General features: G+C 40.8%; 1 protein-coding gene across 1 annotated transcript in view; it reads right to left on the bottom strand.

The window, feature by feature from the left end:
• The window catches only part of dpy19l3 (dpy-19 like C-mannosyltransferase 3), a 47,271-nt gene extending 31,246 nt beyond the window's left edge, over positions 1-16,025 (bottom strand). Inside the window, exons 1-5 of the mRNA XM_084541344.1 lie at positions 15,675-16,025; positions 13,735-13,862; positions 4,844-4,934; positions 2,119-2,240; positions 1,415-1,560 (exon numbers count right to left, since the gene is read on the bottom strand). Of these exons, the coding sequence (XP_084397470.1) occupies positions 1,415-1,560; positions 2,119-2,240; positions 4,844-4,934; positions 13,735-13,862; positions 15,675-15,792 (605 nt within the window). The 5' untranslated portion in view covers positions 15,793-16,025. The remainder of the gene's footprint in view (positions 1-1,414; positions 1,561-2,118; positions 2,241-4,843; positions 4,935-13,734; positions 13,863-15,674) is intronic.
• Positions 16,026-17,510: the final 1,485 nt, after the last annotated feature.

Below are 17,510 nucleotides of genomic sequence, written 5' to 3'. Positions count from 1 at the left end.
GACTTGAGGTCAAACACTGTCTCTTCCTGCTAAAGCCTCACCCTCCAGGTAGCGTCACCTTTAATGACCTCTAATCCAAGCCAACAGATTTACTCAAACAGAAGGGTCAGACATTGCAAAGATACATAATTTGTGCACATAATAAAATGCCCTCAGAACTCAGTCTGTTGATTTGAGGTAAAAAGCAGTACAGAAAGATGAAAATGTATTAAAATGATTAGATTACGGTGTATTTTTAAAATGAAGTATCACCTGAGATGTACAGTAAATGGTAAATGATGGGCAGAAAATCACAACTTGGTGTGATTTGGAAAAAGCAGGAGAACTGGAGTTCTCTCCGGAATTCTAATGGATGCTATTAAGGGCAGTGTTTAACGTACCATAATATTAGGGGCGTGCCCCACCCCCCAGTGGCTCCCCTCACCCCCGCCCTTGAAGGTCAAGTTCATTTTATTTTCTATATAGCACAAAATCATGACAGAAGTCATTTAAGGTTACCTTTCCCATAGAACAGGTCTGTACCTTGTTCTTTTATTAAACAAACTAAATAGCCTTATGTCATTTATCTTATTTACACAGTGACATGTCATTTCTGTCTCTACATGGTCGCGCAATTACAATTCTCCTCTGCTCTCTGTATCACACAAGGCGCACCAGTGCGCACACACACAGCCACGTGCACACACACGTAAGCACACTCCCACCAGTGGACAGAGAGCGTGCATCGGAAAATATGTAAGACACCAACCCCCCCAAAAGCTGTAAACCTAGGAGAAACACTGAAGGGATTAGTACCGCGTATGAATTTAAAACACATTCCTTCATGAAAATAAATACTGTGATCCAACCTACGACCAGCGCTTACAGGGCAAGAAATTATTTTCAGTGTAATATCCAGGATAGATCATGAATGATCTAAGCAGAAGAGAAAAGGAGCTTAATGCTGTGATTTCAGATAGTGGCTGGAAAAATAGGGTGGATAAAATTCATGGTCACAGTTGGAATTCTAATGAAATTGCAAAGTTATTAAATCCTGACCATGGCAGTGGATATTTTCAACTCCTTTACAAATTTGCTGTCGTAAAGTTTATAACTACTGTCCCCAGGTTACCGTGTACCATAACAATAAAATACATTTTTAGTGTACTGTTTTGGTTTGTATGATTATTTTTTTCCAGACAAATAACAGCTGTTGCAGTGGTATTGAAAACTAAAAATGTTCTATACAGATAGCACCGTGAAGCTTTGTGGTTTCTGTGTGCCATTTGTCAAGCTCAAGAGTTGATTTACTTTGAAGCCATGCAAAAAAAATCTGCCATGGCATTTGCAGAGTTGAGCATGTAAAAAGGTAAAAGTAACTCGCTCTGCCTCTCACTGTCTGATGTTCATGCATGAACATACAGTCCTTACTCACCTGTTGAGGATGTACCAGACCCCAGTGAGCGTACCAGCCAGCCAGGAACCTGACAGGAGCCATGCTGTGAGGTACAGAGCGATGACATACACCGCTTGGAGTGAGAACACTGTGTAAATGTAGAAATACACTGGCTCCAGATATGACTGCACCACACACACACACACACACACACACACACACACACACAAAGACAAAGGAAACCATTAGCTCATTAGTCACTACGAATGATCTCACTACAATGACAGCAACTGACTCTGGCACTCAGAAACACCGTGGCATTTTCAAAGTTTGGGCTGATATTTCACTTCCCAACATTCTTGTCACACAGTGAGGTAGTTGACGAAGCTAAGTAGCTGTTTCTCAGTTAATTGATATGCCAATACAGAAACCTTTTCCTCTAGTGTGACAAGTGTAAGCGCTCCATATCAGCAAAAAAAAAAAAAAAAGGTAAAATGCCACAGCATTTCCTAATACAACTATCATTCATATCAGCAACAGAGGGTGGTTGCTAATAAATGATCAAATTAAAATTAAGGTCAAAATACTGGAGTGTGGTATTACTCCTTCAATGACACAACCAGAATGCTTTAATTCATGGGCCAACACAACACGCACAGACAATCATGTTGTTTATAGCTGCAGTCATGACAAATATTTTGTGTCGAACACTGCTGTAAGCAGCTGATCAATGAAAGTGTTACCTGTATGGGCAACAATCTGTAGAGAACACTGAGAAAAACCTCTTGGTAGATATTCATTCGCTGTAGGAGATTAATGGTGCGCTTGGATTCCGTCAAGTTGTCATGGATCAATTCTGAGAGCCCTGGGAACACACACACACACACACACACACACACACACACACACACACACACTTTAACTATACCACTGTTTCTTTACAGTGACGCAGATTGATAACAATTATTGCAGGATTTGTGACAACCAGGGGGGAAGAGGTTTGCACTGTTTGTCCAGGCGTACTGGGCTGTGTGGTGTGGTGCTATTAAAGAAAAGTAAGCATTTGAAACTTCTGTCAACCACCGCTTGTTTGGCTGGAATTTAAATTCCTTAACTGCTTAAAGCAAAATGGAAGTCTGGACCCATCAGTGCATTCAACCTCGGAATCCCCCAAACTTCCCATCATGTGCTGAATATAAAAAACTAACTAGCATGCCTACAGTGTTTTTTTAGCAGATGTGGGCTTCTTTGTCTAAAGCAAGATGTCCTTTACTAACATGATAAAAAAATAACCCATTTTTTTTTAAATAATACGTTGAAAAAAATGCAGTGGAAAAATGTGAAGGAGCTATCACACAGAAGGTCTGAGCAAATAATCACATCACACCTGTTCTGCAACAGCTTCACTGGCTTCTGGTCAAATTTCGTGTGGACTTCAAGATTCTGCTCCACACCTTCAAGGCCATTCATAACCTCTCTCCCCCATACATATCTGACCTTCTCCACATCAACACTCCTTCCCGGACACTCAGATCTGCCTCATCTATCAGCCTCATTGTGCCTCCTGCCCGTCTGACCACCATGGGGGCCAGAGCCTTCAGCCGCTCTGCCCCCGGTCTCTGGAATTCTCTCCCACCAAGCATCAGGAACATTGACACACTCTCCACCTTCAAATCACATCTGAAAACCCACCTTTTTAAACAGGCGTACTCCCTTTAACATTCTTTTAGTGATTTAGTATTTTATTATTTTATCTGTTGTTGTTATTGTTTGTTGCTGTAAGGTGTCCTTGAGTGCCATGAAAGGCGCCCCAAATAAAATGTATTATTATTATTATTATTATTAATAAGCTTTAAGCCACCAGAGGCAAACTTTTTACTGTATTAACAGACAGTCTCTTCTGACTACTTGGCGGCAGAGCAAATTGTCCACCCACAATGTTGGCGGTTCGAGACATTGCTCCCAACTGCAGCTGAGCACCTTGCTGGTGTCTCAGAGTGTGTGTGAATGAGTGAATGAGAACCATTATAAAGCGCTGTGAGTGGCACTCGGGTAGAAAAGTGCTACATAAGTGTGGACTATTTACTTATTTCAGTACTATGTTACCGCCAAGATGTTGAACATGGTGAGGCTTTTAGCAGCTTAAGAACCATACATATTCCTGAGATGTTGGTGGGGAACACATCAGAGATGAAAGGAAGCTAAATACTGTCTCTACATTTGCCAGGTTGCCACAACAACTCCAAATGGATGCTGATGCTGCACCTTATTTACTGGATGGGCCAACATTGAGACATTTGCTAACAGGTTAGTCACGTTATCTTAAATGGTGGTATTATATCAGCATCACGAAGTGACACTAGGAGCAAGAGCATTTTTGCATGCTTGATCCATGTAAGACCATAAAAACTAGCGCTTCTTAAAAATAAAATAAATAAATAAAACCCAGACGCATGACCGACTCTAAATAATTCGTTCATTATTTACCATTTTTAAGGTATTTTTTGTTTTATTCCTCCTTAACTCAAACTGTCATTCATATTATATGACCTGTTTCATCCTTTCCCCACGCCCTTTCACATTTTCTCTCCTCCCCGCTTCCGAATCCTTCCTTTTCTCCACTGATGCGTCCTTTCGTCTGTTTTTCTCCCATCATTGCTCCCACCTCACTTTTTTCCCTTTCCCCATCAGTCTTTGGTGTTCTTATTTGTTCCATTCCACGCTGTCGCTTCATTCTTCCATCCAGCCCTTTATTTTCTCTGTTCCCATCCTTCATTCCTAACTTTTAAAACTACTGTAGGGAAAGAAATGATCAGAGAGTGAGACGGAAAGGGAGGTCACCCAGTTCCTCAACAGATTAGACTACAGCTCAATTATTTGCCTTAGTTCAAAATAAGGTCCATTTCCAACCAGGAATTTTACATGGGAACAAAATAATTAGACTAATGTCCCTCAGACCAGACAGTGCGTCATGAGTAACTGCACTCATTTGTTTGCTCTTCTTGGAAAATGGGGAGGAAAACGATTCTGTTTGTTTGTTGTTCGATTTTCTTTCAAGAGTAGGTAGACACAGCCATCTGGTGTCTCTACTGAGGTTAAAAAAAAAGTCAATATTTGAAGTTATTATTACGTTCATTAGTTGGTTGCTTATTGTCTCTAGATTACTTTTTATTGATTCCACCTGAATCTTTTTAAAACAAGAATCCTGTAAGAGGGAGTCAAATGTATTTTGTGCAGGTAGATAAATTATATGCTGAAACAACTACTATAATCAGTCTGTGTGGCTTAGCTTAAGTACTTGTTTGGACTGTCAGATTGTATGTTTTCACTTATATGTTACAAAAGAAGAGGGTTAGGATAAGGACGGACAAGTACTAGATTCACAATAGGGAGAGAGGAGTAGACACACAAGATCATATATTCTTTTATAGATCTTTACATTTATAGATCTCTAAACATAGTGCATACCTTCCTGTATGGACGGGGCCTGCAACATTTGCTTGTAGTAGGAGTAGTACAGTCCACATTCTGTACGAAAGGAGATCTCCCGTTCCACTTCCTGAAAGCAAAACAGGGAATTTGGTTGCATGAAACCCAGCACTTCCATTCTCTGTAATATGGAAAATAAATATCCTGGCAAGACATGACAGAAACACGGAGGATAGAAGAAAAGCAGCTAATACGCTCGTAATCCTCAACAGTAACAATCCGACAGGTAACATTGTGTGTGTGTATGTGCTTGGAGGACGTCTTCCCAAGAGACTTCCTGCTTGCCATGCATGACTACCGTTCCACTGGGGGATAAGGAGAGAGAGAAACGTTGAAAAAGCAGCTGCAGAATGTTAAGTCAGGGATTAACCTGTCATATTCAGTTTGTGAATAGTTTTTTCTTTGATTATAGTAACTCAATCTTTGACAAATTGGTTATGTAATTTACGGCAAGGGACATCGAAATCCAGTGCTTGTTAAAAACCAAAGCATATTTGTGAGTATACTTACAGTGCAGTTTACCCAATACTTTCCAGTAATAACTTTAATAATTGCTAATCGCATAAAAAAACAATACAAAAAAGTAATGGACCCAACATTTCTTTGTTCACCTAAACCGCTGAAAAGTCAACTAAAAGAATAATGAACTACACATCTGTCCAATAACACAAAAAGAAAACACCAATGCCTAGTGTACTTTAATTCCCTTTTGTTGTAGTTCCAGTTACAGTAGGTGTCTTCCTGACCACATTATTCCACACGCAGACACACAAACACAAGTTTTCACAGCTGGTAATAAACTTTTCTCTAGTATATAGATATGGCTTATGTTTAATCTGTAATAAAGATTAAACAATCTATAATATGGATTAAATATCAACCACAGATAACAGATAATCTAGAAGACGTTGACTCTCTTTGGATCAACCTACATATGTGAACAAACATTGTCAGTGATCAAGTTTAACAAATCCAGATATAGGTCCTCTCTCACTGACAACAATCAGCAGTCCTTCACATATCCACCTCAGACCTTCAACCCGACCTCAGTGCATTGTTCAAGCCCGACACAGTCAAGATTTATCTCGCTGAACAAGAAGAAGAAACAGAAAACAGGCAAATAAGGGACAAAATAAACAAAATAGTAACAGCCCTTGCTACTTTTTTGTATAATGTTTATTAAATGCTGGTCTAAGAAATACTGCAAAACATGCTAAGTTTCAAAATCTTGTGAATGCTAATTAAATAGTGATATTATATTGGCGTTTTTAACTGTTCCTGCACCTTATTGTAACATCTACTCTACTACATCTGCAGCTACTACATCTAGTGGTAACAGTAATATCTCAAAACCTACTGCATTTTATAAAGAGATACAATTAACATTGAGCCGAATTGAGCTCAAGCTATTGGTCTGGCCCTCCACACCATTCCCAGAGGCCCCTTGGAGAAATAACTGCCCACCCCTGATCTATATAATACCATTTTAACCATTAGTAAACAATGCGAATGAAGAGATATGAAGGGTTGTTGGGAGGAATTATCCAATTGTTTATATCAGAATGCGATTCAGAATTTAAAAAAAGCAAACAATATGAAAAAACCCTGGAACAAAAGACAAGATACAAGATGTCGGGTAAAATGTGGAGTAGACAGAAGGTCTTCTGGGGATGTCCCTTGATGACCTTTGATTGACAGGAGATGCCTGGAGAACTTTTTTTTTTAAAGCTATTACCAGAGGTTCCTAATGTGGAGGACTAGGTTGAAGTCATAAAAAATATGGATTTGTGATTGACTTTCTCCATCAGACTGCAAGTAAACTAATTTAATAGAATCTGGAAAACATGGGTTGCATGTACAAGGCAACTCAGTTTGGACTGAATAAGACTGACAGATAGATGCCACATGTTTAGGTTAAAATTTGTGTCAGAAAATATACTCGTAACTCTATAAAAGCATTCTTCTTGCTTGAATGATGCTGTTCAGTGGGCATTTATAGTTTAAATAGAAAAATGCAAAGTACACACAAAAATGATACACTGAAATGGAACTTAAATCTAAATCTACTAAATCACTAAACAGACAACTAAAAATCGTACTGCGTATGTAACTGCGATAGGACTGCTGAGGGGTGTGTCTATTTGGAACTCCTACTCCTCAAACCCTAGGCTGTTAGTATGAAGCAGATATCTATAATGTGCTTGATTTGTTAAAGATTCACTTTAAAAAGAATCATTTCAAGTAGACCTCCTACCGTGAGCTGAGCGAACCACAGCAGATTCTCATGTATGGCGTTGACACACCATGCCTGAGTCAGTGCCAATAGCCCAGCCATTAACAGCCCTGTTGCCACGGAAACCCCCTGTTGCCAAGGCCACCAGGGTAGTAAGCCTGAACCGGAACAAGTACCAGATCGTCCAAGCAGAGAAAGCCCCCCTCTGACCCCCTCCTGTGTGGCATTAGAGGTTTCTGTCCCCAACTTCACGCCACTGTTGCATCTCCCAAAACTGTGCCCTGGCCGGCTCAGCTTAACTCTCTTACGAAGCTCCATTGCCTGGGACAACAGAGATTATCAATAAATTCTTGGCTCCTTTGATGAGCTGAATCCAGGTAGATAAACAGCATGCTCCGGGGTTAGGCTATAGAACTGATCCAAATCCATTACGGAAATAAATGTAAATGTGGTGTGTTTTTCATTTCTTGAAGTCACTCCAAATAAATTAGCTTTTTAATCGCTTCAAGTTCCTTGCCAAAGGAAATATGCAAAAGCTTCCTCCGAGGGAATGAGCAGCGAGTTTCCTTCCAATTCTTCTTTTGAGTTTGCCCAAAGCAAAACAAGCCTTGGCTTTTCACCAGGAACTCTGACGAGATGGCTAATCCTCAGTTTAAATTAAGGTCACAGAGAGTAAGCCTAGTTAACAAGTTCACACTTTGCTCATTACCCTGAAAGCTAGTACACTTCTCAAAAGGCACCAGTCTTCTGCTCTCAGTTTCTCTCTGTTTCTCTCTCTTCGTGGATCTTTGAATAACGTCCCTCTCTGTGATGTGCTGCTTGAAGAATCCAAGCGGGGTTCATCCACAATTGGCCTTGCTTCGTCTTCCCTTTGCTTTATGTCTTCCACAGCGTAAGTACGGGCAAGTCTCTGTCTCCTTTCAACCCGACACGAGTTTCAAAACTACAACTAGCCTTTCCCAACAAATCAGCTGCTATGAAGACAGAAGCAAGCATTAACACTGAGCCACAGTAAGTCTGTGAACAACAAGACTTGCTGTGGATAACTGGAGCAGCCAGAGGGAGGGAAAGAAAGGAGAGTTGACTACTGGTGACCTCTTGTCTATAAAACTGCACATGCATGCAGGAAAAGAATGAGATGAGGTGGGGGTGGGGAGCAGCGAGGGGAACATGTTGGAACATCATTCGGAAAATGCGTGGAACATTTGTCAGAGAGTTTGTGGATCTGGAACTGGTGTTAAGCTGTGAGAACATGCCTAAAATAAGCTCTGCTCTGCACTTGGGCGACACGGACATGACTTCACACCTGATGAATGTAAAAAGCCAGATTAAGCCAGTTGTCTCATTGCCCACATGCCAGGAGGACTGGTGATAATAAGCATCGTAAGGGGAGAGAGATGACGCAGCACCTCTAACCTCAGGAAATACTGATCTCACATTCCCCCAACAACACACTGGTTTATGTGAGATGATTAAATCCAGTCCCTTTTCTGTTAAACAAAAGCTTGTCCGCAGACAGCCAAGGCTATGATATCATAAGTCACGTAAGGTCAGGTCAAGCAGCAGTGTACCAACACCAAGCAGGCAGGTCTCCCAAACACACAAATTACGTTCCAGCATGTTTTACGGCTTGCCATCCTACTTGACCTGAAGACACTTTATAGAGCACGTGTGCGTGTGAGAGAGTACGAAGACGAGCGAAAGCATGAGAGAGAGAGACAGCAGATCTCTAAGGGCAGAAAATTAAATACATGATCTCAACTGGCTGAAAGAGCAGGCAGCACAAGGAGTTCGAAGAAAGGCCAGAGGAAGCAACCTGAGCACTGTGTTAACGGTTCAACACACCATTTTTTGTGGCTTGGAAGAGTCCACGTTTTTTTTTTGTTGTTTTTTTTACCAATGTGCCAATGTTCTGAGCGTGTCCACACTAACTAATCAAACAGGAAAAAAATAATTCATGTTTGCCCATGTTTTGGCCGTCTAGCTTCACTGAACTGTCGGTTTTTGAACTCACAGCTTGATGAATTGTATCCAGAGTGGATGGATTTGATAGCTGTCTGTTGCAATCACACAATACAGGTGCTGATAGTATTAAGACAACTTGGAAATGTTAAACTAACATTAATATAGTGGTCAGCATCTCAGTACAACCAAACAAACCATCAACTGTCTCTGTTTAGAACATCTATGTATATTAGAACATGTAAAAGATGAGTTAAGCTGAATTTTGTCATTGGAGCCCTTTGTATTGGCACCACATTTCAGTCATGGCAATAAGAAAGAAATGAGGGAGTGGTCCAAAGGTCTGTTTAAACACTGCCTAAGCACCAGAAAAACTGATACGAGGATAACAGAAAGACATATCCAGTCTCTGCGGGAAAACATTACCCACAGTTGTTCACGCTGTGCTACAAATAGTGATGCATCACAAATGAATAAAAAAAAGCCAGCTTGAGAAAGAAACCCAGCAGACATTCTCACTTCCACACACCTGTCAAACGACTGGTGAAGATGGTTATCATTTAGAATGGACCCACACTGTTCTCATGTATGCTGTAACCCAGCATTTTCAGATCTAGCCAGTTCTGTGTGAACACTGTCTTAGACAGAGGCTTTGATGGCATAAACAGAAGGAAACAGTTTACACACACACACATGCATGCAATGTGTGATGATGTCAGCCTGGAGTCCACTTATGTGGGAACATTTCGGGGGAGATGTTCGCCAGGACTGTAAAATGACCTGCATTTATAATGAATGAAAGCATCTGTCTACCCCCCCTTCCTTTCACCTGCAAGCACACACACACACACACACACACACACACACATACACAGACGCACAAACATAAACAGAACAAAGGTGGCACAGGATCAGAAAGATTGTGCATTCAGATTCTGCTCAGTTTAGTGAATCTGCTGCTTTGCCTTCCTGTGGCAAATGATCCTGTACACACCGGCTCTGTGTGTCGATGTAAGATTTATTTCTTGTCAGCAGGAGAAACAGATGAAGCACCTGGCTGGCAATGCAAGTTACCAACAGATGAGATAAATTGATTCCTTTGTTGTTTTGTTTGATTCTTCACTGTTCTGTCTCACACAAATAGGAAAGTCAATTCTTTGATAAGGACAATGTCTCATTATCTGAACCAATACATAAAGATTTATCTCTGCTATGGTATGGCTGCCAGTTTTGCTTCATCAATTTCCTGTGGGCAGAAAACAGCTCCCATCACAACAGTGAAAATAACACTTTTTTTGCAGATTCAGAACGAACATTTCCTCCAAATTAAGACAATATTTTTTTCTGAATGTGTTGTTTATTTCTCCTCTAAATCAATTGACAGGTAAGCACAAAGCTTGAAAATGGTTTTATCTGGAGACAATCCCAGTCACATTCATGCAAACATGAAAGGAGAGAGAGAGAATAGAAAGTGTTAATGTATAAAATTCTAAAGCTGAAACTGCATGGCTGGCTTTAATAGTTCTTTAGAAATATAGTGCACTCGTCTTCATAGACATGAGAATATGCGTGTCAGAGTCTCATTAGGGAACCTATTTGAAATTATTTTGATCTATAGTATGACAGCATTTTGAGGTTAAGAATTCAGTAGCCAGAATCAACAACCAAACTCTGCTTCTAGAGGGGGCCCTTTGGCATTTTACATTGCTGGGCAGCCACCATAATTTCACTCACGGTACATGCTGGGAAAGCAAGGGGTAGGGACAATCTGCAACTTCCCGGCTAGATGCCACTAAATCCTACACAGTGGACCTTTAAATGAGTGAAAAAACAGCACACATGAAGGGCTTTCATTTACATTTTTCCCCATCTTTGCCTGGATGGCAGCCTGACATCCCCCATCCACAAAACTTTACAGCAGAAAGTTGGTGTGGAGTTGTTCCATTGGGAACTGGTTATGTTTTCAAATCCAATCAAATGGTTTGGACAAGCTTAATCATACGTGTCATCTGAGCACCATGGAGATGAATTTGTTTACAACTAATGGCTGTGATTGGTTGACTATATAATTGTGTAATTCCGTCTCTCTATCAGTTGAAACTTGCTCAATAATGAAATCCAAATGGTCTGGCACCAGACTCATATTCTGGTAAGAACTGAGTCTGCCAACGCCGGGCTATGTCCTGCCATGGCAAGCAGATCAAAATCTGCTCTGTACGTCTCAGGTTGAACCAGTGCGTTGCTAAAAACTACATCACATTTGGCAGGGAACAATGGTTTGTTGCTGTACAACACTGAACACACTCTAAAGCGGACTGTGTAACAACCCTTTTGATTCGGGACTGCGGTTCATTTAACAGGCCTGAAAATCAATCCTATGCAGTGCATGGAAAAACAATCATTCCATTGGAGAATGAAGTGTTTATGACGTGTTTGCAGGCCATTTTAGGCAGAAAACTGGATGAGGATGTGTCTGAATGGCACTTAGGCTGAAGCTATTCTTCCTCTTGAGATAAGCAGAGAATGCGAGTGGAATGTTTTAGCTCAACCAGGAGACATTTTCCAGCTGTAAATATCCACATATGCGATGTGGTTCATGAATCTTGCACATGGATAAGCCCTTTATAAAAGTGCCCAATACATCAATTCAGCCATCTTTGCGGCTTCTTAACAAAAGCCTTATAAAAATCCACGTGTTTTCAACATTTCCAGACTTTCTTACTGGCACAAATGCAGTTGAAATACTCAATGTTAAATTGTAAGGGACAAACACAGTTAGTAATAACAACATTAACAACTGTTTACTTCTGACCAAGAATCTATGCTCTAGGCAGCTCGAAGGACTGCAGATTGAGAAAACATATGCAAATAGACAAAACACAAGTAAATTAAGAAAACACTGCAAATACTCACAACACAACTGAAAACAGAATCACGCTGCAAAAACTCACAGCACCAGCAAACACAAAAACACACTGCAAGAAGCACAAGTGAGAACAGAATTATTCCCAGGACTCTATGAAGAGATGAACTGCTTAGGACTAGACGCTCTTGTTGTTTAAAGCTTTATGACTTTTATGTGATACAAGCCTTATCAAGCATCCCACAATGTACAATTTGCAACAACTATCCATATAATAATAATAAGAAGAAGAAGACGAAGAAGAAATAACCAGTAAGCCTCTTCTTCAGGGCAGCTGTGGAGTAGTGGGTAGAGGTACAGCTTGGGACCCCCAGTGCTCCCTGGGCGTGGTCCTTAGAGGCTGCAGCCCACTGCTCCCACTGTACACACTATTGTGTGAACAAACAGCAGGAACTGCAATTTCCCCCATTGCGGGACAATTAAGGGTTATTTTTTAATTTTATTTATTCAATAATGTCAGTGGCCATTTTTTATAATCTGTATACCATAAATCCTTCATAACGTTATAGGCAGCTTCACATGCAATGTTATCTAACTAATATGCCTACTCTCTAACTGAAAATGAGTGAATTTAAGAATTGAAAGTTAACCTTATTTAACTAATAACCAATAAAAAAAAAAATAATGTGATAAGTAGTGATGTCAGCAAAACATTCCAGTACTTTAACCTGCTCTTCCCTTATGAATTTATGGGTCTGAAAGTAACTATTAATGCAATAGACATTAGCATAACTTTGCAAAATGAATTGTGTACTTTGTCAGATTATTTGAATTGGCAGCCAATAAGCAAAATGCTTATTTAGAATCGGGTTATTTAAATAATAATGATAACCAACTTGTGTTTCTGCTCATTTTTCCAATTCCAAAAGTCATAAAGCTTTGAACAACAAGTGTGTCTAGTCCCAGCCAGTTCATGACTTCATAGTGTCCTGGGAACAATTCCTTTGTCGTTTATGCTTCTTGCAGCACTTTTCTGTCTGTCTGTCTGTTTCTGTTTATTGCATGTTTTCTCAAGTTGCGGAGTGTTGAGCCCTCTCGGCCACCGTAAGAATCCTATCAAGTAGCAGTGACAAAGCAGTGACAGAGTCTATATATGGACAATACTAAGGTATAACAAAAAGTACCCGTGCTTTTCCCATTGTGATATGTCAAATGCTTTCTTAACATTCCAAATGACGCATGACTGTTAACAACAAGAACCTGAAATAATTTAAGTGCTATGGCAAAAAGGTGCAATTACACTTAATAACATTATTTAGTTGCAGAGAATGAAGAATGCTATTTGTTTTTGGGTTTTTTTCATATCACAATACAAACAGGGTGTTAGGGAGGCCACCCTCCAAACAAGTTCTGCTCTGACTGCTCAGCTCCACAAACACGTCATTGTGCATCAGTTCTGGTGGCATTTTTGTAATTGGGAAAGCTAGCTTTTAAATTTAACATGTAGAACAGCCATGAGGAAAGTCTGCTCTCTTTTATGGAGAACTTCTCGCCACCTCCAACAACATTGAGAAAGAAGATGTCCTTCCAGGAGTGATGCAGGGTAAGAGAGGGACATAGAGAAAGCATTTTATTGGATGCAATATTAGCAGGCTTTCTGCCCATGCAGTGGAAGTCCTGAACCAGTCCTGTCTGCCTGGCATTTTAGTAGACCCAGATGCACACAACTCAATAGATGTGTGCATCTACTGGCTTTTCATGACAACATTTTAAGAAGAGAAATACTTAAGGTTAAGATTCTGGGGCCTTTACCTTGATGTTGGAGAACCACAGGTCGTTCTCATGTAGTGTAGCTACATAGATGCAGCACAGCAGGCCAAGACCAACAGAAACAGACCAACCAATAGACGTCCAGATGATCGCCCCCCATGACCAATCACCTGCAAGAGTATGAACACATCATTTAGCTGTTGCTGTAGAGTGAAACTGTATGTTGTGTGTTTGAACACAACACAGACAAAACATACCATAATTAATGGTTTCTTTAAGAACCGTATGCACGGAAAACATTACTTGTGCTTAAATTCCATTAAGCCGCCTTGGTGTTTGGAATTGTACGTGCTGGCTCAAGGTCAGGTCATGAGAAGACAAAACTAATTTATACAATTTCTTCCAGTACCTAACCTCTACTTGTTCCAAACAACCACACTGCAGGGTGCCATGAAAAGCCATCCTTCATAAATTGCTTTAGGGTTATTTTTTGAATATGAAGATAACAGTGCACATTTTCAGTCAGCCTCTGCTGGTAGGCACTCATGTTGCTCTCAGAAACTTGTCAGAAAAGTGACAGAAATACCTGAGTCGGATTGCCTAGCAAAAAAAGCTTTGACTTCTTTGTCATCTTCGCACAGCTGGCCAACCACTGTGTGTTGGGTGTGTGAACGTTGCATTGTTGGTTTTAGAAAGTTACTTAAATGGCTGGATGCAGTTGTCACTAATCTGACTTCAGAGAAGTGTGGTGGAACTAGGACTCCTATTTAAACCTCCAACAAGCATTTCGGAAGAAGCATTCTGGCGGCTTCACTGTCAAACTTAGGGCTTCCTGACAAACAGAGACCCAGTTTGGCTTTTGAACACCTGCTGAAATTCAGCGGATGCACATAATGACATTAAAAGTTTAAAGATTTCTTCAGACAACCGGTCAACACACTTCTTTCACTTATTTGTTTCTACAGCTTTAGTACACACTCATTCATAACACAAATGTGTTCATGGTTCCACTCTGGATCTGATCGGCATCTGGTTGTCATGGGGTTTTAGGTGCCAAAGCAACTTATTTTGGGTCAAGACTCAATTTTCTGTGGGTTGAAAAGCCCTAACTGTAACAGCTTACCACTGCTCCAGTTTTATGGTTTATCATCATTATTTGGATTAAGAAAGATCCAAAAAAGCGTTTAAAAAAGGCAACTGGACTTGTAGAGTTTTTTGAGAAGACGTTTCACCACTCATCTGAGTAGCTTCTTCAGTAGCGACCTCTCAAAAAAAGTCCAGTTGTGTTTTTTTAAATGCTTTTTTGGATATACCATGACCTGGATGACTGAGAACCTTCACAGACAACAATGAAAGATCCATTATGAATTTCAGTATGGCGCGCATGATAGCACTAGCCATGCCTACTTTGATTCCCCCTACCCCACACCCCCAAACTTAAATCATATTCATTCAACTCTCACTCCATACTGGCCCTGTTCGGACCTGGCATTAACATCTGTCCTGGGAAATCGGATCCCAAGTGGCCAGCTTTGAGTACAGGTATGAACGCCCCCAGGACGCATTGGCAACACACTGGAGTGATCCAATCTCAGACTACATTTTTGTCTCATTCATTCTTAAAGAAACACACAACCGTTAAATGATCAGCTAATTACATACACAATTTATCTGAATGCAGATTGTGTAACTGAGATTGGATCTCAAGTGCTGACTGAGAGCACAAGTGGAAACGCTTTAAGGTGTGAACACATGTACTAGTAGCTGGCTACTTGCATTCGGACTGGCCAAGTCGAATGTTTATGTTTGAACGGGGCCACTGTGGCCCTTTTATGGTTCCTGCCAGAGAACTGCTGGTTTACTGGGACACTTGACTTAAACAGAGCCCCTGTTAATGTTATTCATACCACCTGTTCTCTTCAGCAGCCAGTAGTTGACCTCTAACCTGTAAAACAAGCGAGGTGGCAGGGTGACTCACTCACCATGGAAGGTCTTCTCTGGATGGTGGTCGGTGCAACAGCTGGACTGTTGGGTCTGAAACTCAGCACCAAGGGAGGGCTCCTTCCCCCTGCTGCCCTTCCTCTGACGCAGGGCTGTCATGTTGAAGTACTGCCGCCAGACACAGGGGGAATACGTCTGATTGTCCACACAGATAAGGTTGACGAATCAGCGGATACAAGAGAGGACACTGTCGCAAACACAGTGATTTCAGCCAAAGCAAACAACGACGTGCATGCACCACTGTTGTCTGCAGCCTGTCATTCAGTGATAGATGGGGAGGACAGGCCTGTTCACAACGGTGGTATTTCCTGGTCACGTTACTGCCAGAATAACGTGAAACATCAAATCCATCTATCTACACCAGATTACAGGTAAACCACGTTTACTCAAACGTATTCAAACCGCATGATGTTCTACGCCACACACAACAGCACATGTCCCTAACAAGATATCATGAGGGATATTTTAGTGGTGCAATTAGTGAGACACGGAATACGATGAAGTAGGATCAGGAAGGCTTAAACCCCTTTTGTGTAGCGCGGACACACAAAACTACAGCCTTATTTTAATGGATGTGGATTTTACATAAAGGCGGCAGGCGCGCTCCCGTTATGGACGCCAGACTTTCTTTCTGTCTTGACAGCAACAAAGACGAATACGATTCGAGCCAACGGTACATTTATAAGCCTCACCCTCCTCTACAGCAGCGGCTGGTAGGACGGTCCGACAGTTCTCCTCTACCTCCCACTCTCTCACTCTTTCTCTACGTCTCTCTATCTCCCTCACTCTTTCATTTTCCTCTCCTCTCTTTTCCCCTCCCGTTACATTTCATCGGTCAGCTTCGTGCTGCACTGTGTGGGATTACACCGGAACACATGAGTTCCCGCCTTCAAAATAAAAGCGTGAGCTCGTAAGAAATAAAAAATATAATTAAACTAAATATAAATAAATAAAAATAAATACTATGGTGTACTCTGTTGATAAACAATATACAACAATATGGACCGTTTGCTGTTAATTTCAAGACTGACTATGGTGTCCCACAAGGTTCACTTTTGGGACCTAAACTCTTCATCGATAATTTCTAATTAAAAAAGATGACTATAAAACTGATATGATATTATAACCAAAGGTGAAAGAATAATTCTGTTTTAAACAACGTATTTGGTGTGACCTTCTTGTGCTATTGACTATATTATTATTTTAGTTGAGATGTGGGGCAATGTGAACATGAGCAACACAAAACGCGTAAAATGAATTTAAAGAAAGACTGCAAAATTAGATAAAACAATTAGATAAAACAGTGTTGTCCAATGTAGAAATCTCTAGAAAATGATTCAGGGACATGCAAGATAGGATAATCTGATAAGATTTTCAGCTTTCAGCTCACAAAGAAAGCGAAGCAATTTATTCGTGAAACAGAGACTGGAGCTTACTGAGTCACTACTGACACATAAAGAGGTCTACTTTTTTTATGATGTTTGGATATACACCAATCAGGCATAACATTATGACCACCCTCTTAATATTGTGTCTCCCTTGTGCCTCCCAAACAGTTGTGACTCATCAGAGAATGGACATGGGCTTTCTGAGGGAGTCCTGCGGTGTCTGGCAACAGAATGTTGTTAGTGGGGGCCTTGAGGGGAGGGGCCTCTGTGGATCATCCCACAGATACTTGATCAGTTTGGGATTTAGTGAATTTGGAGGCCAGGTCAACACCTTGTGCTGTTCATCATGTTTTTTGAGTTTTTCCTAAACTGTTTTTGTGTGTGTGTCTGTGTCAGGCTGCATCCTGCTGGGGATGGCTGCTGCCATCA

This window comes from Chelon labrosus, assembly GCF_963514085.1.
Source record: "Chelon labrosus genome assembly, chromosome: 3".
NCBI lineage: Eukaryota > Metazoa > Chordata > Actinopteri > Mugiliformes > Mugilidae > Chelon > Chelon labrosus.
The sequence above is the reverse complement of the archived record's forward strand: the minus strand, read 5'-3'. Positions and strand labels throughout refer to the sequence as shown.